This window comes from Astatotilapia calliptera, chromosome 7 (genome assembly GCF_900246225.1).
Source record: "Astatotilapia calliptera chromosome 7, fAstCal1.2, whole genome shotgun sequence".
NCBI lineage: Eukaryota > Metazoa > Chordata > Actinopteri > Cichliformes > Cichlidae > Astatotilapia > Astatotilapia calliptera.
The window spans coordinates 32957447-32982353 of record NC_039308.1 but is presented as its reverse complement, the minus strand read 5'-3'; the positions used below and the strand labels follow the sequence as shown (position 1 = coordinate 32982353).

Sequence of the window (24907 nt, the reverse complement as noted above, 5' to 3'; positions counted from 1 at the left end):
GTGACCGAGTGAAAATGAATGACAGAATGAAGTGGTCAACCATCTGGAAGGATCATGAGCACATGTATAGGATGCTTTCTTTCCACAAAAGGCCTTCAACCAGAGCTTGATGGAAAATTTATGCTTAGTTGGACAGAATGCATCTAAATTCAAGTTTAGCACAGGGGCATGCAGGATTATTCCTGTGCAACCGCCATGAATCTGCTTCCTTATTCCATTAGAATAGATGAGTTACAAAAATGTGATGTTTATTCATCAGTATAAAGTAGTTTATCAGTGCTAAGAAGGTTTGCAGACATACTGAAATGAAATACATGTGACATCATTTATAACTACTCCTTAACTCTGCACACTCCATTTGAGTACATGATCCTGGCCACAATTATCGCCAACTGCATCGTCTTGGCCCTGGAGCAGCATCTACCTGCCGGTGACAAGACGCCCATGTCAGAGCGCCTGGTAAGTCCATCTCTTTAAGGTCGCATCCCTCACACGTTGATTTTCTGTCCCTTCCCCGGAGGTGCCAGATTTACAAAAATATTGGGCAACACTTTATTTTAAGTGCACACATTTACTAATTGCTAATTATTCGACACTTATTAATCTCCAGTTTACTGCTTATTGGTTTTACGTATTTATGCATGCTCAGTATTGGCCTTTCGTGGCACTACTACAATCCTTATTAACAAATATAAGTCCATTCTTGTGGTAAACATCAAAAGTGATTCCTTCACTTGTATTTGACACTTTAATAACCTCCTTCACACTTTCGAAATTCACCATGGCACACTACTACTGCAGTTAGCAGCTCCTCTTCTTATTGAGAGGCACAGTTTCCAGTCAGATTCAGTGAAAGAACAAATTCACTAAAAGTGGCAATATGTTAAATTGAGGAAAGTAACACCCACAGTGAGATAGTTCTGCAATCATGTGGAAAAAAAGAGAAATTAAATCACGAGTGAGAAACTCAGCAGTTCCCTGTAGCCTTAGGAGGAGCAGTGCAGGTTTGTGGAAACTGAGCTGTATCAGAAAACAGCGATAACCAATGTTTTCAAAATGCAACAGTTAGTCCTTGTTGAAAGACAGAGCAAGAGGGATTGGATTAGAAACAAATACATCAGGGGGACAGCTCGGGCTGAGCAGTTTGGAGAAGGAAGAGGGGCAAGGCTAAGATGGTTTGGATGTGCAGATGAGGGAGAGTGGAAATCAGAGGGTGTTGAAGATGGAGCTGCCAGGCAAGAGGAAAAGAAAAAGACCACAGACGAGGGTCACATATGTAGTGAAGGAGGACAGAGGAGGCAAATGGCCTGCTGTGATGAACCCTAAAGTGAGCATCCCAGAAGGAAAGGCAGAAAAATGCTGAAATAATATATCCTACTGAACATCAAAAATGGTTATCAGGTGGTTATTGATTAAGACAAAGCTCTTCATTATGGTCTAATAAATGATCCTGCACAATAAGCTATCAATAAGAGTAAGCAACTAGTTAATTAGCATCTTTCCAAATATTGATCTGCACTTGCTTAATTACTTTTGTTTATTTGGTGTGTTTAGCTGTGACTGGTTGTTTTTCCACCCTTCTTCTTCTTCTTCCTCATCCTATCACAACTCCTGCTGCCATTCTCACATATGCAATTTAAACCAGCATTTGAACTCTGACGGTCACGTCGCACTGCTGACCAGTCAAAAGAGACACGAGAAACAAAAGAGACTGCTGCACAGCGAGGTCAAGTGTGATATATGCCGGGGACAGAAATTGTGCATGCAAAGCTGCATGCTCCAGCACCTTGTTCCTCTTGAGTTTGAGGGTGCTGTGGCCGAAGGGGAATTTAGCCTTAAAAATAGCAAGGCAAAGAGCGCTACGAAGAGCAACAGCTTGATGTGGAAAATGTCAAAGAATTCCTCACATATTCATCCACCTTGCTGCTGTTGATGGTCGTGATGCTAATTCAGCAGCGAAGACGCGCACGAGGAAGTGATTAGAGTGGTTACACAAAGAAGGAAAACAAGCATCCTCTCGCTGCCTCCTCCACCTCGAGGATGTAATGCAACAAGATGCCTTTTAATTAGAACAAGGGATCAGGTTTTTCTTTTGTTGTTGTTTATGAAGCTCTGTCAATAGACCAGCAGGCATGCTGTAAGTGGAAGTGATGATAGAAGCTATTCAGTGACAGTACATCACATCCATTGCAGGGCTTTAATGCCATGATCCGCAGAGGATTCTTTAGCTGTTTTCAGAAGGCTTTTCTTTATGATTCCCAAAATTCCTCCTGCTATGTATGTAAAGATTTCAATTTCTTTATGTATGATTATTGTCCTTTTATAGGGCACTGGAATTATTATAATTAATAGCCTAGAAGCCACTAATTTGTTCCTCAATTATAAAAAACCCCAACCCATTCTTGTTCCACCACCTCAGTAACTCTCATCCAACATATCTATATCATGTGCTCCCTGTACTCACTCAGGGGGTATAGAAAAGGTCACCCTTCTTATAGTGCACGGGCCTGTCACACTGCTTTTATGTGATTATTTACGTTGGAGGCTGGGTGAGGCTGGGGGTTGGGGGCACTGTCTGTCAGCTTGTAGCATGCTGGGAGCAAGAGAGAGAGATACAAAAAATGGAGGGGGGAGAGAAGGCAAAGTGTAGGCGTGAGATATCCTCTGCTCGTGCCCTGTGCGTCGCTTCAGGCTCTCTGAGATATTAATGGGGAGGCAAAGGCAAAGAGTGTCCTGCCACACAGGCCAGAGCTAGCTCCTTTACTTGCAGCACATCCTAGGGTTAGCTCAACCACGTAGTGCAAATTATTCCACTGTGACCCAGAGCTGCTTGTTTGACATGGTTCGAGAGTAGTGCAGTGCTCACATAAACTGCCCAGTCATACGTGTTGCCATGTGAGTGCAAACATTTGGCCCGTGTCGGAGCACGTTCTCATCCCAGGCGTCCCTTACAGCCATTGTGCAACAGCAGCGTTAGATGCCAGGAGATAATCGCCGTCTCCTAAAGTTCAGTGCTCAGTGTGTGTCCTGTTTGGGAACTTTGTGCTTCCCAGTTTGATTTGCTTTGTTTTCACTTACTGATTCGTTTCCTTTTCCTTCACTTTGTACTTACACTTATTTTGTGAAAGTAGAAGGCTAAACTGCGTGGTGAGGTTTAGGAAAAAGTCATAGTGTTGTGACTTATACAGCCTGCTTTCATCTTAAGAGGGCCGGACCAGTGAAACGGCCCTTTCTGTTCATCTAAAGGAGTTTAACAGTTCACGGTGTTGTAGCATTTAATTCCTGAGATATCTTATGAGAAAAAGGAAGTCCAATGTCAACATTACCTCTTTTCACATGACATTGACATGCTGCCGTATGAAAGAAAGAAATCTTTCAGCATTTCTAGCAAGCTGGTCTTATGTTCGACACCCCTAGTTTAGGTTAATAATACACAGCATTAGTGAAGCATGCTGAAAAATGAAGTGCATTTACGTGTGACATTAAGCTGCTATTTACAAACATGTATAATTGACCAGCTGGATGTGAAACCAGTGTGACTATGGTTATATCCCAGCACGTCATGACCTCGTGTCTGAGAGATTCCAGCAGCTGTGACAGAATGGCAGCATTTGACACCCAGGAAATAAGAATGGGCTGTCACGCCACAGGGCCTCTTAAATGCCTTTCCATGTGCTCCAATGTGTTCTGACCACTGGCCCTATTTGTTGGTCCAACTGACTTTTTGGCCCTGCTATCTCCAATTATTGTAATTGCTCCTGCCTGCCAGTGCGATGCTTCATTTTTGTGTTCCTGTTGTTGCTCTAAGCACCAGTTTGACTGTCCAAATGCTCCAGTGTTTGGCACTTCTAGCTGACACCTTAAAAACCTGGTTGGTTGCTTATATTTTCCCATGACACATGAGCAGGGCATTTGAACAGTCCAACCTCTTTTCTGGTTGGGTCAAGTTCTTCCCTGGAAGTTTCTAATGCCATGCTTGTGCCCAACTAACCTTCAATGACTGTCTATAAAAGACTCACGTAACTTAAAAGTCTTTAATCTGAGGTCTTATACCTGAATTTTTTCTCATGGTTAGCAGGGGGCAGCTCTGTAGATATCTATGGAAAAATGGCTCAGCTGCTCATTACATGATCCATGATCTCAGTAAACACCTTTCTGATGTGGTTGTTGCTTCAATAGCTGGTTGTAAACATATCAGGATGTTTCTTTTTGTAAATGTTCATCACAATAAGAGTAGAGACAAAGAACAAGGCTGTGCTTTCTAGCAGCTTCATAAGTCACAAGTAAAAACTGTATGAGAGTTTCTCAGCGACATCCATCCATCTCTTATGTCTGGCTCCAAATCACCATGCAAACCATTCAATGACATTATAGTGGCTACATCCATCTTTTATATACAGTCTGTGGTTAGGATCTTAAGAAGGTGCCTTTCATTTGCCTTGTATTTTACACAATAAGGGCAAATAAAGCACTCAGACTCCTTTCAGTTGGATCTGATTCTTTATTAGGAACCTCAAATGCTACACGAGTACTTTAAGTGACCTTCTGGTCAGTCCCCACCTCACCTTTTCCTCTTTCTGCCCATCTACCAACATAATCGCAGCAAGATTTCCCTTCCCTATTTTTCTCTTATGTCATACAAGAAATGGCCAAGTGCCTTTGTTGTTGCTGCCCTATCAGGCTAAGTATCTCAAATGCCTCTCTGGTCAGCCTAAGTGGCCATTTCTTAGTGCCAGATACTCTACCTGACCTCTAGTTTTGGTTTTGTTACCTCACTGGTGAGACAGAAAGGCCCTCTATTCCATTTAAAGTGCCCTGTTGCATGGCCTCAGCAGAGGTTGCCCTTTTTTTGGAGTCACGCAGCACTGATGATATTTAATGTGACATTTTAACAGAACACACAGCTTGTTTAATTTTTTGTTTGCACATGTAGTTGTCTGCATTCACTTGAAGCTAAATTTTTTTGTTTGAATGCATTAAATGTGCACGCCTGGGGCGCCATTAATTTACAATACCCCCATACGATCATCCTGCGTTTGTGGATATTTGTTTTCCCAGTATTTACTGTCTTTTCATCCAAAAGAGAGCTTCAATTCCTGCATTTCTGCTCATGCCGGCATAAAAAGTGAAAGAAGTTTTTTCCCTGTCTTTTATTCACCCCCTGCTCTTTGACTTAATGCTTCAGTAAACACTCTCCTACCTCCAACAAAAAGATATTCTTCTGCTGGTCTCATCCCCTCTCTGATTCTCTCTGTCTTTCTGCAGGACGACACAGAGCCCTACTTTATTGGAATATTCTGTTTTGAGGCCGCCATTAAGATCATCGCCCTGGGCTTCGCATTTCACAAAGGCTCCTACCTCCGCAATGGCTGGAATGTAATGGACTTCGTGGTCGTCCTCACGGGGTGAGTCCCTCGCCCGCTGGGTGTCAGCTGGAGATGGAAACATTGCAGTAAGAGTGGTTTCTTTTGTGCATATCTGTGAGCACCCTGAGAGGGAGTGTAGTGGAATCACCTCCTTCCAGTTAGATCATATGCCCACAAGCATGTCTGTTATTCAACGAGTAACCCGAGCCTGTGAAAGAAGTGAAAGGAGTGTGATGTGAGCATTTGCTGGTTTTAGCCTTTGTCCTTGAGTTCAACACTGTTCCTGGGCAACACCATACAGACGCCATGTCCTCGCAGAGCGGCTTCCATCTTTGTTTCTAACAATTTGAGGTTGCCTTCTTTTGATGCGGGGCTGACATACCACCTTAGGCTGTACAATATTCAATATTCTGCATGTTTCACATTTTATATAAGTTTCAGATGTAATTGCATGTCTGCACTGGAAGTTGTTAGCTAAGTGGGGCGCTCTGTGACACATGCTTTTATTGTTGAAAGCTTTTCTTCCTCTTTTGAGCAGCTCTTGGTGGCTTCTCGGCAGGGAAGCCATTGAGGCTCTAGGCCTTTGCAGGGATGTAATAGCCTGTGTTTCTTATCATCAGAGGGGAGCCATGAAGAGTCAGTGACAGGGAACACGGTCAAGCCAATAGTACTGAGTAGTTACTGCTAGGATTTCAAAGCTTAGGGCAGTACAGTACTCCCTTTTGATGATGTAAGAAGTCCTTACAGTGTAATACAGGAAGAGGGTGTAAGGATATTAATACGTTTCTAAGTTGGTGTTGTTTTTACTGTGGTCAGATACAAGAGTTTAGTCTTCAGGTTTACATGTCAGTCATTACCTCTATTTCTTCAAAAGACATGAATCATAAAGTGCTTCTGAGCTGCTTACACATGGAAGCCACCTTTAATATGTCAAAGCTTGTCTTTAAGGGTGAAATGTTGTCTTTATGGGACAAAGAGCCTGTCTTATACAGTATATATAAAGTAAAGTATACAGTATTTATGTGTTTTTGGGGTTTTTTGTGAGTGTTTCTTGGGGCGGGGGCATTGTTATAATAAGGCAGATTAGTGTGATCAGTGTTGGGCAAGTTACTTTGAAAAAGTAATTAATTATAGTTACTAGTCACTTCTTCAGAGAAGTAACTGAGTTACAATATTCTAAAAGTAATTAATTACTAGGAAAAGTAACTATTGCGTTACTTTAAAAAAAATGTTTAACCCTCTGGGGTCCAGGGTATAATTGGCCATTTTACTACTTTTGAGTTCCCCTCTACATTTCAGCTTTAAAAACTATTTACTTTGCCTTGTTTGGCATCATCCTTTTCAGCACAACCTCACGTGTCTGAATTTACAGTTATGTTTTCATTTTGACATACTGTATTAACACAACTGATCTAAAATCAGAAAACATAAAATCCAAGTAAAAAAAAGTTATATTTTTACTGTAACAACCACAAACATGTTTAATGAATCATACTTCATAACTTTAAATGCAAATATAAATTGTCAATTTTAAAATCATATGTATAAGTTTTGCAAACAACAAAGTTATTTGCAGCCATTTACCTTTTACCCTTTTTAATAACCATTTCAAACTATTTGTATAACAATCAGCTGTTCTAAACCTAACAAATATCTCACATCTCAAAACTCTCTCTCTCTCTCTCTCCCCCCTCCTCTCTCTCTCTCTCTCTCTCTCTCTCTCTCATCATCATCACTCCTAAAACTTCCCCGTCTTCCTAAACAACCAAATGTCATGTTGCCATATCATTTTTTGATTGGTCGACATGGTGCATTTCTCCACCAACAGGAAAGGGCGTTTTTTTTTTTGTTTTGTTTTTTTTTTGCTCATAAGCAGAGAGTGCTTGCTGTGCTGTCCTTAGACAGTAAAAGTGACGAAACTATTCAGGAAAAAATGCTGCGTATATATTGTTTATCATGACTCTGGTTTTGCGTGGCCTATCAACACAAGTTAAAAACTATATCACCTTGTTGCTTTGTCATCTTGAAGTGGTCATGTGATTGACTTACCACGACTACTTTATTCTTCCTCAGTCAAACAGCAGCACTCGTGCGATTGTTTTGCCCCCTTAGCTCCAGGTGTTGTGCCAAAAAGTGATCGTCTGCAAGAAAGTGATTGCCACCCATGGGACCGCGCGCAGCTGCTCAAAGCTGTAGCGTCCAGATTACTTACAGCTACTTCCGTGCAACTGATACTGTAAACTGAAGACAGCTTCAACCGTCTGTTTGTTGAAAAATAGTAACGGGACCCCACCACATTTTCTTGTTAGTAATGGTAACGGCGTTGTAACGATAGGAATAGTAATTAGTTAGATTACTCGTTAGTGAAAAAAAGTAACGCCGTTACTTGTAACGCCATTATTCCCATCACTGAGTGTGAATAATGCAAAGCTGCTCAAACAGAGTTCATGAGTAAAATGTGTTTTGGAGCTGGAAATGAACAGAACAGATCGACTTGAATTAATGTCCTAACCAACTTCCTGTTTATAGAGCACAATAAAAACCCACAAACTGGCACAATGTAAACAATCGTGTGCCCTGTGGTTAGAGCCACTCAGTGCCAGAACATTTAGTGTTTTTATGAAACGCATTTTAAAAAGTTTAACATTTTGCTGTAATTATTCCACCTAAAAGCGAGTAGGACACAATCTTTCATTAGGGGATTTGGTAATGCAGTAAGAAGTGTATTTCTACCATAAGGACGCAGATATTTATCCGAACACTGGAGTCCTCTGAGATAACATTGTTATGGTCCTGGCTCTGTTACCCAGTGATTTAGAGGTTGTTGTTTTTTTGGTAAATGTATATAAATCTGTTATTCTTGGTTTTCCTTGAGTTTATATTCATGTATCTTTTTGCTTAGTGCATTAATTCTGTTCTGTCCCTGTTGTGTCAAGTCTCCTTCAGTTTGGTTTCCTGTTTTCCTGGTAGTCCGTGTCCCATGTGTTTAGTGTACTGTTTTACTTTCCCCAGTCTTGTTTTAATCTGAGTTTCAGGTGTGTTCCCACTCCCACATTTGGACCTGTTTCCATACTTCATTAGCCTGTATTCCCCAGTGTAGATTGCTCCTTGTTTCCAGTGTTCCCCTTGAGACTTTTGTTTCAACGACTGGTCTGGTAATGAACAGCTCACTTTAAGTTCACCTGTACCTGCCTCTATGCATCTGCACTTGTGTCCTCAACTCAACATGAAATCATAGCCTAACAAACATGTTACCCAGAGCTTGGAAAACCCCATCAATGTTGATATTGAAATGCATATGAAAGATAGATGTAGCCACTGTGACTCCACCCATTATTCTGTAAAGTGCCCATCAGTTTTTTTTAGCATTGTCACCATTGCAAGCCAGAACTGACTGTGTTAGGATGTTACAGTGGAGTTTTAGGGTCATGGATTGCAAACCTGGAAAGACTCAGATGTCAGTAATGTACAGATAAAATATAAGAAGGTGAACTATGAAAATAGGAGCACAGATTTCTTTGATGGGCTTTTAAGTACAAATCACACAACAAGCCTTTTTTTGCCAGGTAAAGACAATGGAAATGCTCTCAAATGCATACATTTAAGACAAAATGCAATTTAAAAGGCAGATTTATGGAAAAACTGAATACACACGTTTGTCATGAAGGTGTAAATGAGTTGTGAATGTTTTAAACAAGTTGGACATTTTAATGTGGAAACTGTGGGGAATGACTCACTTCTGGAACCAGCCTCATGTGGCCATTGGAGAAATTGCAGTTTTTCAAATATGATATTGATCCATGTTGACTGGGTTACTAGTGACTCCCAGGAGGGAACAAATATTTGATTTTTGTCAGGTTAGAGTATCAATACAATGTCCCCAACCAGCAGTCATACAATATTAGAAACGTGCTGATAAATGCCTGTTTTGCTTTAATAAATGCATGCCCAGAGAGATGATGTCCGGCATTCGTACTCTATGAGCTTTTGATTGGACTCCGGTGATAGCTAATGGCTTTTTCAAAATGTCAATAAAGGGAATAAATTGAGCTGGATTTTAAATGGAAACCAGAACAGGGCTGTAAGTGTTGACAGGTGACAATAAAAACACAACAGCTGGAATCAATGCAGGTAAGGGAGGCTCAAATGACAGATTTGGTTCATGCGTCTCAGAACAGTTATTCTTTTTCAGTCGTGTCATGCCATAAAGAGCACATTTCAGACCTTCTTTTGCCTTCTCTTGGCATAGAATCAGGAAAATAGTTAGAATCTATGATTACATTTATTCTCTCCCTGCTGTACTTGTTGAGGCAAAGAGTTTCTGTTAGAAGATCAGAGCATACAGAGGCATGTCGACTGACGTCTTCTTCTGTTTTTTAGCAGGTCTCAATGTCATTGGCCACGATATTTAATAATCAGAGTCTCTCAGACTCAGAGCACAACATGTGTTTTTAAAGGTATCCTGCGGTGTAGTTTAAAGTTACTTTCATTGCTATTTATTAATTATTGACATTTGCAAACCTGTTATGATTGACGCTGAAGTCTGGTCATCTGGTCATTTTTCACCTGGGAAACATAATTTCCAACCTACAGTGTAAGATAGGTCAGGTGGTTATAACCTGTCCTCAGACTGATCTTATGTGTCCTTATGTATGTTTTTGTTTGTTTGTTTTTTAAGTTCTAAATAGTATAGGGAAATGAGTGATTGCTCAAGACTGTTGAAAAGTACTGCATGTTAGCCATGGTTGACTGTAAAACATTACAATAGCTTTAACTTCAGAGACAGTTGATGGGATCCTTAACTATCTGCATCTGAAAATGGCAGTGGTGATCACACTTTTGCATTGTGTTTTGGTCTTTATGCTTAATAAGCCATAAAGAAGTATGTTTTTTATGCATTTTAAACTTTTATGCACTGATTTCAATCAATAGCTTTTTGTTTACAGTGTATCAAAACCAGCTTTTTATTTGAAGGGCTTTTCTTTGCTCCAGAAACTAAAGCTAGAGAAATGGCTCTTCAGGTTTGTCTACCCGTTGCTGACACAGCTGGATACAAATTAGCCATTATGTTGTGATGTGTGTGTCTCCGTTTGGTTGCCAAGCAACCTCAGTAGATAATGTGCTTCGATGTAATCGGGGGTTTCTGTGTGTGTGTGTGTGTGTGTGTGTGCGAGCTTGTGTGTGACACGCTGTTTGTTTTCTGCTCGACACGCCCCTGTGGGACCGGGGTTGGGTTGAGGCGGGGGTGGGGCGGGATGAAGGTGTTCGAACTGAGCCCACATCAATCTGAAATCAATCAGATCACCTCTGGATGGATCACTGGGTCACAGGAGGAGGAATCGGATGAATGATCCTAATGGCAAATGATAGAAGGCTAACCACATGTCCTCAGACATTCACCCCTCTTAGATGAATTTAAGAGGATTAAGTGGATTTTACTGCTCACCTGGGTGTTAAAAAGCCTCTGCTTCACTCTGTGTTGTCAATATAGGGAAGAATTAGTGATCATAATAATACACTCATAAAAATTCCCTGTTAATCAACTAAAAAAACAAAAATCCCTGTTCTACATTTTTGTATGGGCGTATATTATATCAGTTTATTAAGATAAGTCTTAATATTAACTACTTATGTGGGGGTTTTTTCAAGTAAAATAATCAACTTTATTTCAGTCAGAATCAAATGAAGAGCCGCAAGACGCTCCCAGCTTAGACCAGAGTGGGGCTCAGTGACAAGACACCTGACACTGATTAGGTCAGCTGAGCCGTCATCTGATGTAGGCTTGCTTGAGATCATGTGATCTGATCATCAGGTTATCAGTTTGTAGCTTAACTTTAGTTGCAGACCTATGTGAACTGATACTGTGCATAATTTTTTTTCTTTTTTGTTACCTTTACATAACTTTAACAAGTCTCCAACTTCTATTTTGATTTAAAAAACAAACAAACAAACAAACAAACAAACAAACGAAACTATTGAACTTCTTACTTTTCCACATGGTCATCCAGAGTCAGGTGCCTCCCACCTGACTAAAATAGCACTATTTTGTGCAATGAATTTGTGATCTTTGTGCCTTTTAAAATGGTTGCTTCAAAAACAGGGACCAGGTCTTTGACCACTCGCAGCAACTTTGGTCTGCCAAGACAATGATAAAATAGTAATAAGACAAAGTCAGTTACCTGTTCTACGTACACAGAATTTCACATTAACTTCTCACATTCACAAATCCCGCCAGAACCTCGTATGTTTGAAACAGGAAGTCCTCCATAAATGTAGTTTCTGCAGGACATATGGGAATACAATCAGTTGATTCAAATCTCCTTTAGCAAAGAGATAAATCGCAGATGGCTTACGCTTCTAGGCGCAGGCTTAATAGTTATGCTCCTTGGTCTAGTTTCAAATGAACTCCAGAATAGTTTGTTTATAGTAGGAAAGGTGTAAATTCTCCAGGTTATCCACTGGGCCAGAACACATCTTCTTCCTGTGTTTGCTTTTGTTGTTCCCGCTGCAGGCACATCTCTCCAATAAGCAGATTAAACATTGTCACATGGTATATAGTGATGCATGGTATTCAGTTTTTTCCAGTGTGAAAGGAAACCAAACCATGAGAAAAAGCTACAAGTTTACAAAGTCATCAAGTGATTGAGACAAGAGCAAATGAACTATACATGTGAAAATGCCCTGAGTGTGATGGTAGAGAGACTGATTGTTTGGAAGCAGACTGCCTCCCACCAGGCGACATGCAGTCATTTTCTGATTTAAAGCAGGTGCCATGAGGTTGAAGGTGTTACATGTTCAACCTCTTGGTGACCAGTTGGTCACCACAATTACTTGCAGTTGGTCTCTGACAGCAAATTATTTCCAGCTGTATGGAGGTTACCATCCTACTTTTACTATAGTGTAACCAAGCCATTAGAAAATTATTCTGACATGTGGCTGGAAGATGAAGCTAATATCAAAATCTAGGAAAAAGGAAACCTTTAATACGTCTCTCCCACATGATGAGACCTATGCTTTTTGAATTATTTGTCCAGTAAATTATCAGAAAACTGAAAAAATTATGAAAACATGTGAGAGTATGCAAAATAAATCCAAACCTCAAACCAATCAAAATACTAATATCAAATCAAATCAAATCTAGCTACTAAGAAAAAAAAATGTATTGTGAATTTGTAAGTGCATATATTACCTTAAACTGGTGGTTTTAATATCCCTGATTTAAACGTGTTGCATTTACATCCACTGATATTTATTTTTGAAGAGTATCTCGGTGATGAAACGATAATAAAATGAAAGCAGTTTGTGTAGCAAGAGTTTAAAAAAAAGAAAAATCAATCAAAAACAAACGTAATGCTCCTTCAGTTGGATGTTAGTGGCAGCTGCATAAATGATTGATAAAACATGTATATTAAAAATGCCAGGCAATCAGTCAAAAGTGACTGGTTGTAGTTTCTATTGATCTCCTTGGGCTGAAGTCTAATGTAGGATGTATTCTGACAGGATGTGGCTGTGGCTGTACTGCAGGATATGGAGAAATAAGTAATTCTGTTTTCCCTGGAATTAAAATATTTTCAGTCATGCTCTGTTAATCATCTTATGTCATCAATAAGTCAATAGCTTATTTTCCCACTTTCCCACTATGCTGGGAATCAGTGTTTGTTGTCTGCCAGTTGTACAGTTCCAGTGCTTCGTCCTCAGGCTAATTATGTTGATACAGCCATCCAATCCTAATGAGAGGGTCTAAATGATAGTGTAGCTGAAGGCAGTGGCAGACCTTTAATCTGTCCTGATCAGGCATTAGGAGCTCCTAATAAGAGAATAAATCTGCCTGTGTTGCCACAGGCTTAATCAATATAACACTGAGCTAGCTTGCTCAGGAACACGGAGCCCTGATGAGGAGCCAGACACGGACACTCACATGCTGAGCACAGCAGCGTCCGTGACATAAAGACAAAGGTTGGGAAGCCTGCTCTGCTTAGAAAAACACTTTCTTTTCTGGAGTGTTTGCCATTATAAAGTGAGAATTATAAAAACACAGATAAAATCTTCACCACATTCATTCTTAATCTCATATTATATCAATGCAATTTAACCCTCAGGTGACCAAGCTGCTAGGGACTAAAATGACATAGTTGAGTCATGTATGATGTCATCATATCTTTCACAGGAATACTTTTGTACAAACATAAATCGCAGGCCGCTGACATACTGGATGCTGGCATGCATGTCAGTGCTGCATGTCCACAACAGCACCATCTATCATCTGATTGTTTTTGGTGGAGATGAGCTGCTCCACCCTGTGACTGTACTGGCAGGACAATGCCTTGATCAGAGGCAGCTACAATCAGTGATGTTGCACAACTGCAGGGCACTCATCCAGGAACGGAGAGCAAATCCTCAACAACGGATTCGGACACTTGTGCTGTTGATGCAGAGACGGGTGGCAGCTTGTGTCACGCCCAGAGGAGGCCCTACCTCATATTTAACATGCTGTATGCACATATATTACAGTACTGGGTCTATAAAATAGATTTAATGCCTAATTTTGCATTTCATTTGTTGAATAGTACATTTGGTGTGGATTGTGTGTTCTCCCTGTGCCTGCATAGGTCCCTGACAAAACTGAACACAGGTGTGCGTGTGAGCGTGAAGCCTGTGATAGATCGGAGACCTGTCCAGCATGTACTGTGCCTGTTGTCCTATGACAGCTGGGAAGGACTTGGATAAGTGGAGGAAAATAGATGGAAAGGACAAATTTTGCAGTCAACACTAAAAATCAACCCTTCTGATACAGTACAGCCTGCTACTTTCAATCTATTAGTAATTGTTTACTAGAAAACATAAATTAAAATAAAATCAAAGGCTGTAATTTAAAATGAAACAAACATGCACGCATTTATCACAACCTTCCATTATCTTCGCTACACCAATGGGCCAGCTACTGTAAAAACTACGGAAAGTTGTAGGAGAAGTAGATTATGGTTGTGAGGCTGTGAGAAGACTGTGAGATGAGCGTAGGATCCAGTGTGTTAGTGTTACATCTGTTATTTCATATTCATGAAGATGGCTACACTGTAAAAGTTGAATAAGCAAATATTTGAGGGAAAACAGCAGAAAAGTTTTTGAGCAAACTCGCGATAGCGGTTTGCATGTTTGCCAGGAAAACAAAGTCCACTTTGCATATTTACAGATGTTAGTTTGCAGAAATGACGTTGTGTGTAATGGCATTCGAAATCTTTCCCCAGTTTGACAAACTAAGACAATAAATTAAAGAAACAACCACTGTATATATGTTTATGTACTTCCCTGCTTGAATAGATAAAGATGTGTGCAACTTTTCATTAATGAAATACATACTTGTAAAGTATTAGGTAGATAGGTACTATAGATAACTTAAGTTAACACAACTTAACATTTGTGTTAGAGGACTTACAAAACTATGTATTGTGCACAGGAATTCTGCAGTCATTGGATTGGTGGTTGTGGCTTCTTTTACATTTAGAATTTATGAAGTGATGACAGAGTTAATTTGCAGCAAGGCCATACAAATACTCAGATGTAAGGTTCACAAATTAAAACATACACCAAAAAAAAAAAATCCACACAAAGGAGAAACACATAGTAAATATGGAATAATACAAAAACAGGTAAAATTAAAGGCCTTGGCTCCTGGGTAATCCAGCAGACCTGGTATGCTTTGCGTTTAGATCTCTGTCCTTTGTCCAAATTGGGGGCACGCCCTTTTTGATAACCAGTCACTGTTATTGACTAAAGCCTCCCATGGCCTTTTAGTGCCTGTGTGGACACTATGGCAACCACGGCCTAAGGCTCTGAGAACAATAATCCCACTGTGATGTCCAGAGAGACAATGCCAGACCAGTTGTTTTCATTTATTTATCTGAATGTTTGATTCACGGTTGCCCCCCCACACACACACACACGCCCCCAGCAGTAAGTGGTTGGGGCGAGAGTCGGAGCTTGTGTCGACTTCAAAGTTGCGATATCCTTTCATGTGCTTCTCAGGCAACGGGCTAACACAATGGGAGGCTTCAAAGTATAGCAGCAGAGACTACAGAAGACAGGTCACTTTAGCTTATGCCCCGCAACCAACAGCATGAATAAATGTTACCTTTGAACAGCAGCCAAAGTGCTGCTGTCTGATCTTGTAGGTCTTTCAGTCATGGACTTGTTGAAGTTACACGTGCGCTTTGTATGGACTGTTTTGTGTCTTTGTGCTTGTTTTTCATACACCTGCTGTGTTTTACTTGCAGCTGTGGGCTCAGGTTAAGTCCAGGGTTAAATAGTGTTTGTCTGATTTGGCTTCTCATATCTCATGTCACCTGAAACATGTTCGTATTCATTCATTCATTCATTCATTCATAACTTTGAAAACCCAGCACGTCTGGGTGTGACCACCAAGCTACACAGCAGAAATGTTGACTGCATGAGAGTGAGTTTGCTTCCTTATAACCTCATGTGCAGCCCTGAAGTCAAGGCTTCAATCTAAAGGTGACCCTGCTTTTACCATCTGGGCCCCTCAACTTTTCAGAGACCTGCCTGAAGAAATACTGCCTCCAAACTCGGTGGCGTCCTTCAAACCACTTGTTAAAGCACATTTTTCTGAGCCTGCTTTTATGTAATATATCATTTCATCTTTTTTAAATGTTATTTTAAGAGTGTCATATTTCGGTCTTCTTGTACATTTTAAAAATGTTTTTCCTCGCAATGTTGGGTTAACTTTTCTTTTGTTTTGGGCGTGTCTGGCTTTATGTTTGAATTTAGTAATTAGCTTCTGTCACCAGTAGGTAGAAACTGCTGATGGCTTCTGTATAGTAAGGATATATTATTATTATTACCTGATTTTTCATCTAGTCCAATCCTCAGGTCAAAATGTTAATTCGACACATAATCAAGTATTCACATTTTCCTTTAACCTTATAGTAAATCTTTGATGGTGGAAGTTATAAACTATAACTGTGAAGGATGCATGTGCCACCATGACATCATTTAATATTAAGTGAACACCATCCCAGTATTACCAGGCTTTGTCCATGAACGTGCTGCTTTTTAAAAACAAGCATTGTGTTGTATTGCTCATGATGCATGATTGGCTCTACCTCGCTAGGGAGCGATGTAAAGCTTGTTTTTCTTTGCTTATCCAAGTATGTGGTTAACATGGTCTACTGGAACAAGTCACATGGGTCAAGTCGCGAGTGGGGCTTCATGATTGAAACACTTTGAAAGGGATTTTTGGACTGCGTTACAGCTGGTTCCCAGGTGGTCTCCTTCACTCCTTTCTCAAACCATCTGTCTATTTGGTCCTTCTTCGAGATGATGATGTTAATATTCACATTTCGTAACGGGAGTGTCGTGATTTTGGCTGTGACAAAAAACATGTCTGAGTTAGCGTTTAGCTCAAAGCATAATGACGTCCATGTACAGTGGACACAGTAAATTGTTTACAGACTCAATTATTAGCGTGCTCCCACTTTGGATTTTTTCCTTGCTTTTATGGACCCTTATGTCAATATAATCAGACTGACAGATGTGGTCAGGGACCTGGGCAGCTGCGAGCTTGAACTGGTTTTCGTGTATATAGTGTGTGGTGGCCTGTCTGTTCTTTTAGTGCCTTCTAGCCAGTTAGTGATCTCTTCAGTGAGTGCTCTGCTGAACACTGCATGTTCTCAGGGGCTGGCTGAGTGCTGTTGATGCCATGTTGTAGCAGGCTGTTTCCAGCCCTGCACTGTCTGTTGGTGGCCACATAAGAGCTCCGAGCAGCGGGAGGGAACGCTGCTGGCTTTTTCCTCTTCCCACTCACGTTCACATGGATGTGGTCAGGAATACAAAGTGAAATGGAGCTGAAACTAATAATGCTTTCATTATTGATTAAACTGTGTGTATTTATTCGATCCACCCCTTGATCACGCAGTCTATGTTAGTAAAGTAGGGAAAATAGCCAGGGTCATTTCATGAGAAAACAGTGAGTGCATACAAAATTGTATCTTCATGCTATGAATGTTTTCTGTCTTACAGGCCCAAAAAATACTTTTACTTCCAGCATTTCTGAGACCTTATAGGTACAGGAGATAGCTGTGTGAAATTTCAGATTGCAGCTCTTTTCAGATTGCAGCTTGATTTTAGTTTTTTTTTTTTTTTTTTTTTTTTTCAGAAAGCAGAATCTCAAATTTTTCAAATATGACTTTGTTGGAAAATTATTTTGGCACAGAAGGAATCTTGAAGAGAAGCTAAATCTGGTATCAAAACCTAGGTAAAAAGGAGACCTTTCAGATGCTATAATAGCCACATATCCCACACGGTGACCCTTTTAACCTTAAAAAGTACATTTTGTTTTTCTCCAGGGAATTATGAAAAGACTGCTTTTTGCTACTCTACTTCATGGGTATCAAAAGGTGCAGCTGTGCTTCTGAAATTATGTCCCATGACACTAATGCTCAAGTTTTGTTGTAGGCAAGATAGTGACACTTGGAGTGGGTGTAAAATTATTTTGGCTGCAGTTTACAAAGGGCTTAAATGTGCTTTTTGACCCTGAAAATGTCATGTGTTTTTGTCTTCTGTGCTTGCTATGGTATAATTGCTCAAAACTGCTGGAAAAATAGTGCAAAGTTTTGATTCACCTTTGTGTAGGTCTATAACATTGAAAAATGAATGTTTCATTGTATAAAGGTACATTTTGGATGCCTTCACTAAAGTAAAAGAAAAATCAGCAGAATCCAAGGGCGTCAGATGGGAACTTTTTCATATTTGCTGGATTTTAACTCTAAATCTCATAGGTCAGTGTCTTTAAATTGCTTGTTTTGTGCAATCAATGACTCAGTCCCAGAAATTCAGACTATCATTCCGATGCACCAGGATGAGTCAATAAAAAGATTATATGGTCAGTTAAAGGAAAGACAACCATGAAAAAAGAGCAAACGACTTAAAAAGGCTTTCCTGCAGTATTTTACAAACTGCTCATATTGTGCAATAGATTATGTGAAATTGTTGTTAAAATTATAAATTAAATATAAACATTATATATGTCTGTATGTGAAGAAGTATCTACTTTCAGCTACTTTCATCTCATCCACACTCTTTCTGCAATTTCTCTGTTGCTATTTTCTGGCGCATGAAGGTTGTCTACCTCATGAATAAGCTATGATTGGTTTGGTTGTAATTCTAGCTGTTGTCGACTGCAACACCAGGCTGATTTGGTTATTCTTTTCTCAATCAATGTCATTCATATCTACCAAACAGACCATATTGTTATGTTTGTTTCCAACTTTAAATCCACCCAAACAATCAGCAGATTATTGTCTAAGTTTCCTCCTGAGCTAAAGTCAGTCTGCAAAGCACAAGATAGTGTGATCCCCACCTCCTCCTCCTCTTCCTCCTCTCTACGAGCGTAAATTACTACAACGCCTCTAAACTCCAAATAGTTCCCAGTGGGTAGGCTAAGGCTTGCATCTTGCATGTAGCTCGCTGGCACTGATGTGTGAATGGGTGTGAAGGGGGAATGAGAGGCACTTTGTAAAAGTGCCATTTAAATGCAGATGTGCATTAAGAAACGTCATTGCTGAATCACACTGCAGTCATGCAGACTTAATTTTCCTGCATGAAACAACAGCTTTCTACTCTTAATTTTGTGTTTCTTCTGTATTGAATTCATGCTTTACAACTTAATAGTGTCAGTGGTTAGTATACCATTAGGCTGTTTTTCAGTGTTCCTGTGTTTATCTCTCAAGGTTTTGTCACAGGTCTCACACTCTTTGCACCACACGATTGTGGGCATGTGGTCCCTACAGGAGTCTCAGTCCTGGTGTTGAGAAAGTATAAAATTTGTCTTAGCCAAAATCATCGTAAGTGAACTCTGGAGTACTCTGAATACTCAGTATTGTTAGCTGAATCTGAACACATCCACAATAATTCGAGCATAAAAACAAAAAAATTAAAGTAAGAATCATAACAGAGTGAGCAGTCAGTATGAAGAAAACAATCTTTTTTTAACTTGAAAACTGAAAAATACATTATTCTGTACAATTAGTAGCTTGCTATTCATGTTTTCTCACAGGTAGCAGTATTTAAACCAGCCAGTGGCATTAATTAATACCACTTTGTAGAAAAGCTGCTGAGGTGGACAAATTTATGCAACGAGTGGCCTTTGGCACGTGGACGTTGTGTGAGAATAATCTTATGAGTCCACAGTTGTCAAAACAACAGTAAAAGTAAAAAGTCTCATGGATGCAGCCATTCTCCTCATGACTTTGCATGTCTGTGTTTCTCTTTCTTTCTTAAAAAAAAATGTATTAACAAAGAGTGGGACATTATAGCATTTTAAAGTAAATTAGTTTTATTAAAATGGAATTTCTTTAAAATTATTAATCTTGGTGGCCAAAAAAAAACTATTAGAAGAACCGACAAACAGCTACAGGTGATCTGAGTTTATGGTCACTGGATGAGGATGTCACACTTGCATGTTTGGACAACTCACTTGACAAATTAATTAATAAGAGCTCACAGCAGCCACCCCCCGTTCATAAATATTTATGAGAAGAGAAATACAGTAAAGCCAAGGTGACTCAGAATAACAAACACTGTAGATGTTTGAAAAAAAAAAATCCAGCCTGCATCTACGGCTTTGCTATCGCACCTATTTATGTCTGACTGAAATGGCTGCTAGCAAGATGGCTACACATGCAGTAGCTCAAACAATTATCTCAATGACTCTCATGTGGTCAGTGGCTGGCAAGGTGCACCACCAGCTGTAACACATAACATAGAGTAGAAAGGCACGGCTCATGATATGGATGCTTTTGAAGAAAAACATGACATCACTTGACTCAGTGAGGGGTTGGTAAGCCCAGAGACGCACACCATAACAGGAATTAATCACAGATTTGTCGTTCTAACTGATGTGCATGACGAGTGAAGCACACACAAGCACTCATGCATATCTAGACACATGAAAACCCATATGATCAAAGTAAATCCTCTCTATTTTTACACACCAGCACTCAGGCACATACACTCACACGTATGCATGCACGAGTCTGTTGGCTTGGCTGACAAAGTTCCAGTGAAGCATGGCGGAAAGTGATGCCTGTCATTTCCTGTAGGCAGAGGAAGTGCACGACTTCACCACTGATGTGGCAGACTGGCAGGTTTCCTTCTTCACACACGATTCAGCCCGGAGTTAAATGCAAACAACGTGTTGTTGTCTGGCAAACATCGGTAATTTTGCAGGTGCTCCAGCCAAATTAGTCAAAAGTGAAAGTGACAAGTATGAGGATGTTTTCTTTCCCTCCTAAAATGACTCCGGATGCCAAAAAAAATCTTCCAAGACATTCACCTAGGGGCTTTTCTTTTGCTTTTTAAAATATTTTTTGATTTAGTTTAATGCATGAAATTAAAAATAAGGATTAAAAAGCACATCACAGCTTCCCATAATAGTGTATTCAGAGATCCTGCTTCCTTCAGGAAATAGTCCTGCCAGGAACAGCCCAAAGGAGATGAGAGAACATGCAGAAAAGTAGCAAATCCTCGTATTTTAGAGCCTGATATTAGATATGGTGTTTTATCCATGGCAGAAAAGCAGCTTGAGGCCAGACTACAGAAGCTGCAGTGACATGTCAGAGGGAGAGATTAGGATTTTTCCATTTTAAATAGAAGTGTAGATTTTAGGGGTATTGGTGGGAATACAGTCCCCCACATATTTAGGCATGCATTTGTTCACCAAAAATAAAAACATGAAAGAATCAGAGAAAAAATAAAACTGTCAGCTATGAGTTGTAACCACATAATCTGAGCCAGAAGAAAATCAGGTGGTTGTCCTTTTTTTGCTTATAAAATTTGAAACCCAAGTAAGTTGTGAACCAAATTATTTAGAACTGAATGTTTTATTAGTTGCTAATTAATCTTAGGATTACATTGTCTGTCTTTGTGGCTTTCAGTCTGCCTCAACAACATATCTACATGATTCTTAGAAATGTTCCTGAAACACACATTGATGCACGTATGACATGCTTTGAATACTTTGTATGTGTGGAGACTAAACAAGGGCAAAAGCGAGATCAGAAAAGTTGAGAATGACAATGCCTAAAGGCTTCACTGCATTATATTTCTGTATATCTTGTTTCATTTTTATGTTTTCCTCTGCATAAATACAAAAAATAGCCACCACAAACTGCATAAGAATTCACTAGAATCTTAAAATAAAGTGTCTCTACAACCATTACAGGGCATGTTTGATATGCTACGTGCAGAGCCAGAGATATGTTGCATGTGCACGCTGCAGCTGCTTGAACTAGCGTGCAAGTTTCACTCCATTACTTCATTTTCTGATTAAATTATAGAGCCCTGGGTTGTCCAACACTTAAAAAATTACATTTTCCGCTGCTCATTTCCTCTCTGCATTTGGTCATAATTTGGTAAGTTTCATTATTACCAACTGATGATGGTCTATGTCCACAAAATAACCAGATCACACAGAGACTTTTCTGCAGAGCAGCAGTAATGTTACAGAACGATGTAAATATAATGCAGTTTACTAACATAACCATAATATTATATCAAATATACTGTCATTTTTCATATTACCTTGTAAAATCTTTTTAGAGGATAAATGTAGCATTGTTTGCAATGCTGCTGTGATGGGTAGTTGGTTTTATATTCTCATATTACTACTTGTTGTGCAATCTAGGTTTTTTGCCTGAATGTTTTCCATGTAGTTATTATTCTTAGTTTAGTCTTTAGGATCCCGCATCTCTCTTATCGATTCTTCTGTGACCTAGATTCTGTTTTTGGACTATTACTGTCTATTAAGCATCTCTATTTTGTTCATAGTCTTTGAGTCTTTTTGTTCTTAGTTTATTGCTTTCTGGCTCTTTGTCATTTTGTAGTTACATTAATGCTTGTATATAGTCCCCAGGTTCCTTAATTGGTTGTGTTTGTCTTTGAGTGTAGTGTTTATAGCTTCTGCAGCATACACTTTTCTTGTATCTTGTCAAGTCTTTGTCTGATTGTTTGATTTCTTCCTGTTTTATTTTGATAGTCCTTTGTCTTTTGTGTATTACGTTTCACTTCTTGTATCATTGTCTTGATTAGTTTCAGCTGTGCTCTGTTCCTGAGCCATTTCTCAATCCCTTGAATAGTCCTCATCGTGCCTGTGAATATTTAGAGCTTGTATTAACATTTATTGGAGTGTCTGTTACCTTCCTTTGGAGTCTATAGACTTTGTTCTTCCCTGTTTGTTTATAGTTTTAGTTTTTCCCTGTGGATTTTGTACGTTTGGGATTTCACCTTAACAAAATTTAAAAGTTTGCTTTGCTCAGTTAATCTGCCTACATTTGTTTCTCCAAAACATGACACTGTTATGTAGTGATAGATTAGAGAAATCCCTGTGCAATGAAGCAGGGAAATCTTTGAGATTGTTAAAGACAGCAAGCTGAGAGCGTACGCAACAGTATTTCAACACCATTTGCATCCTGTTGTGTTAACATAAATGAGGCTGCTTCAACGAAATGCGCAACAAACTAATTCATGAGATAAAATGTTCTGGGAAAAGTGTGCTGTGTTTATCGTGATAACTTATTGTGTTCCTGCCAATAAACCAGCAGATCCTTAGAACAAATGTATCACTGAGCTATCTTTGGATACAGTGGTGTCAGCAATTTCAGTGTGCATACTGTGGATTACACTAACCTGGCTGTCAAAAAGTTCCCAACATAACAACATAGTGCCAAAACACCACTATTGAACTTGTTATCCTGAGTAATGCATTATTTGAAAAATTATACAGACATAACAGAAGAACATAGGATGCTACTACTGTTCTAGCCCAACCAAATTTTGTTTGTAGGTACAGTAAAAGCTAAGGTGTGAGCTCACTACATAAACAACAAATCAACACACTGGAACTTGTGGTGGCGTGTTTGTGCCCACAAGAGTCTAATCTCTCGGGACCTCTGTGAAACTGAGATTGTTCCGTGTGTGTAATGGGAACAGCACTGTTAGTTTGGCATCAACAGCTGTCTTCTGAATGGCTGAATGTGGTTGTGAGTGGTATAAAGAGCATAATGAAAGAAAACAAGGAGACTTTATGACCAAAAAGTTATTTTTAATTTTAATTAAGTTAAATGACAGTGATTCTCTAGCAATAAATTACACGAGCCCAAAAAATTGAATCGCGAAGTCTATACCGAACAACAAAACCAAGCTGAGCTTTAAGTGTCCTCTTGTGGTCCTCCAGCAGGGTGAGGCTCAGATTTCGCCTTGGAGGCAGGGTTAGCTAGGATCACACGCAGACCTTTAAATTCTCAAGCCTGCAGTCAGCAGCACTTAAGAGAATGTCACGTTTATTATGTAGCACATTTGGGCATGAATGACTTGGCAGCCTGCAGGATGTTAACGTGACTGTCACCTCTGACAGACATCTTGCTTTCTTCATCCTGACTATAAGTGCACCATCATTGGCTGGAGATGCTTCTTTATCTCAGGTTCAGGAAGAGAGGAACATGTTACGGAATAGAAACATTCAGGTTTAAATGTTAGTATTGTTAAGGAAATATTTACTGCACTTACCCACGATGTGTGTTGACCCTGCTTGCCCTGTGATTCAGTGAAATGGTTGATAGTTCCTTTGACATTTACTAGCAGCAGTCTACGTCTCAGTGCACTCCTGTGTGTTTAAACTCTCTGTTCAGACAAAATTTTTGACATGACCTGCTGGACAATGTCATTTTTATCTTTTCAGCTTGAAAAATTGGTAAAATTGTGTTTCTGTTTTATTCTGAAACGGCTCACCTTGTTTTATTCCTATTGATGTTACTTTCTCCTGTGGTTGTTTCTGTTTCCTGACAAATTTCTGCTACACTTGTGTCCCATTAGATAATTACTCACCCAGTATGTTTACTCACATGGTTCCCTTTCTTCCTCAATTCTCTGTCATTTTCTCTGGTTTATGGCCACATTAGATTTTGGACTTCAGACCCTTTGCTTTCTGAACTGCTTACCTGTGTGTGACCCCAGCTTAAGGCATTAAAACTGCAAATGCTGTTGGTTCAGCCATTACAGAAGAAGCATGGCTGCCTCTCTTATGTACTTCATCAAAGCTCTTGTGCATAAAGTTGTAATTGAAACTATATATAGATATTTTAAGATTATTTTTGTGTCATTCACAACTCCCGCAGGTGTTATAGATCTCAGTGTGATGCAACTCCCTAGGATGGTGTTGTTCAGTGTTTAGCTTGAAGTAAATGATTTATGCTGCTTCGTGGGTTTTATTTTAAAAATGTCAAACAGCATGGTGAAAATTTACTGACTTGTGAGTAAAATCCTGCTTTACCATCTGTTTTACAATAGAAGTTGGACCTTACTTTAACAATTCAATTAAACTTTATTTCAAGAGCTTCAAATCACAACAAAATGATCTCAAGGTGTTTTATGTTGTTAGATAGCATACAATACAGAGAAACCCCAACAATCGCATGACCACATATGAGCGAGTACTTGGCGACAGTGGGAAGAAAAATTTCCCTTCTAACAGG

At 39.6% G+C, this 24907-nt stretch overlaps 1 protein-coding gene across 25 annotated transcripts in view; it reads left to right on the top strand.

The window, feature by feature from the left end:
* Positions 1-24907, top strand: part of cacna1bb (calcium channel, voltage-dependent, N type, alpha 1B subunit, b) — a 233958-nt gene that overhangs the window by 2521 nt on the left and 206530 nt on the right. For all 25 annotated transcript variants that reach the window (XM_026174414.1, XM_026174412.1, XM_026174411.1 and 22 more), the window contains exons 2-3: positions 354-459; positions 5266-5405. In XM_026174414.1, the coding sequence (XP_026030199.1) occupies positions 354-459; positions 5266-5405 (246 nt within the window). The remainder of the gene's footprint in view (positions 1-353; positions 460-5265; positions 5406-24907) is intronic.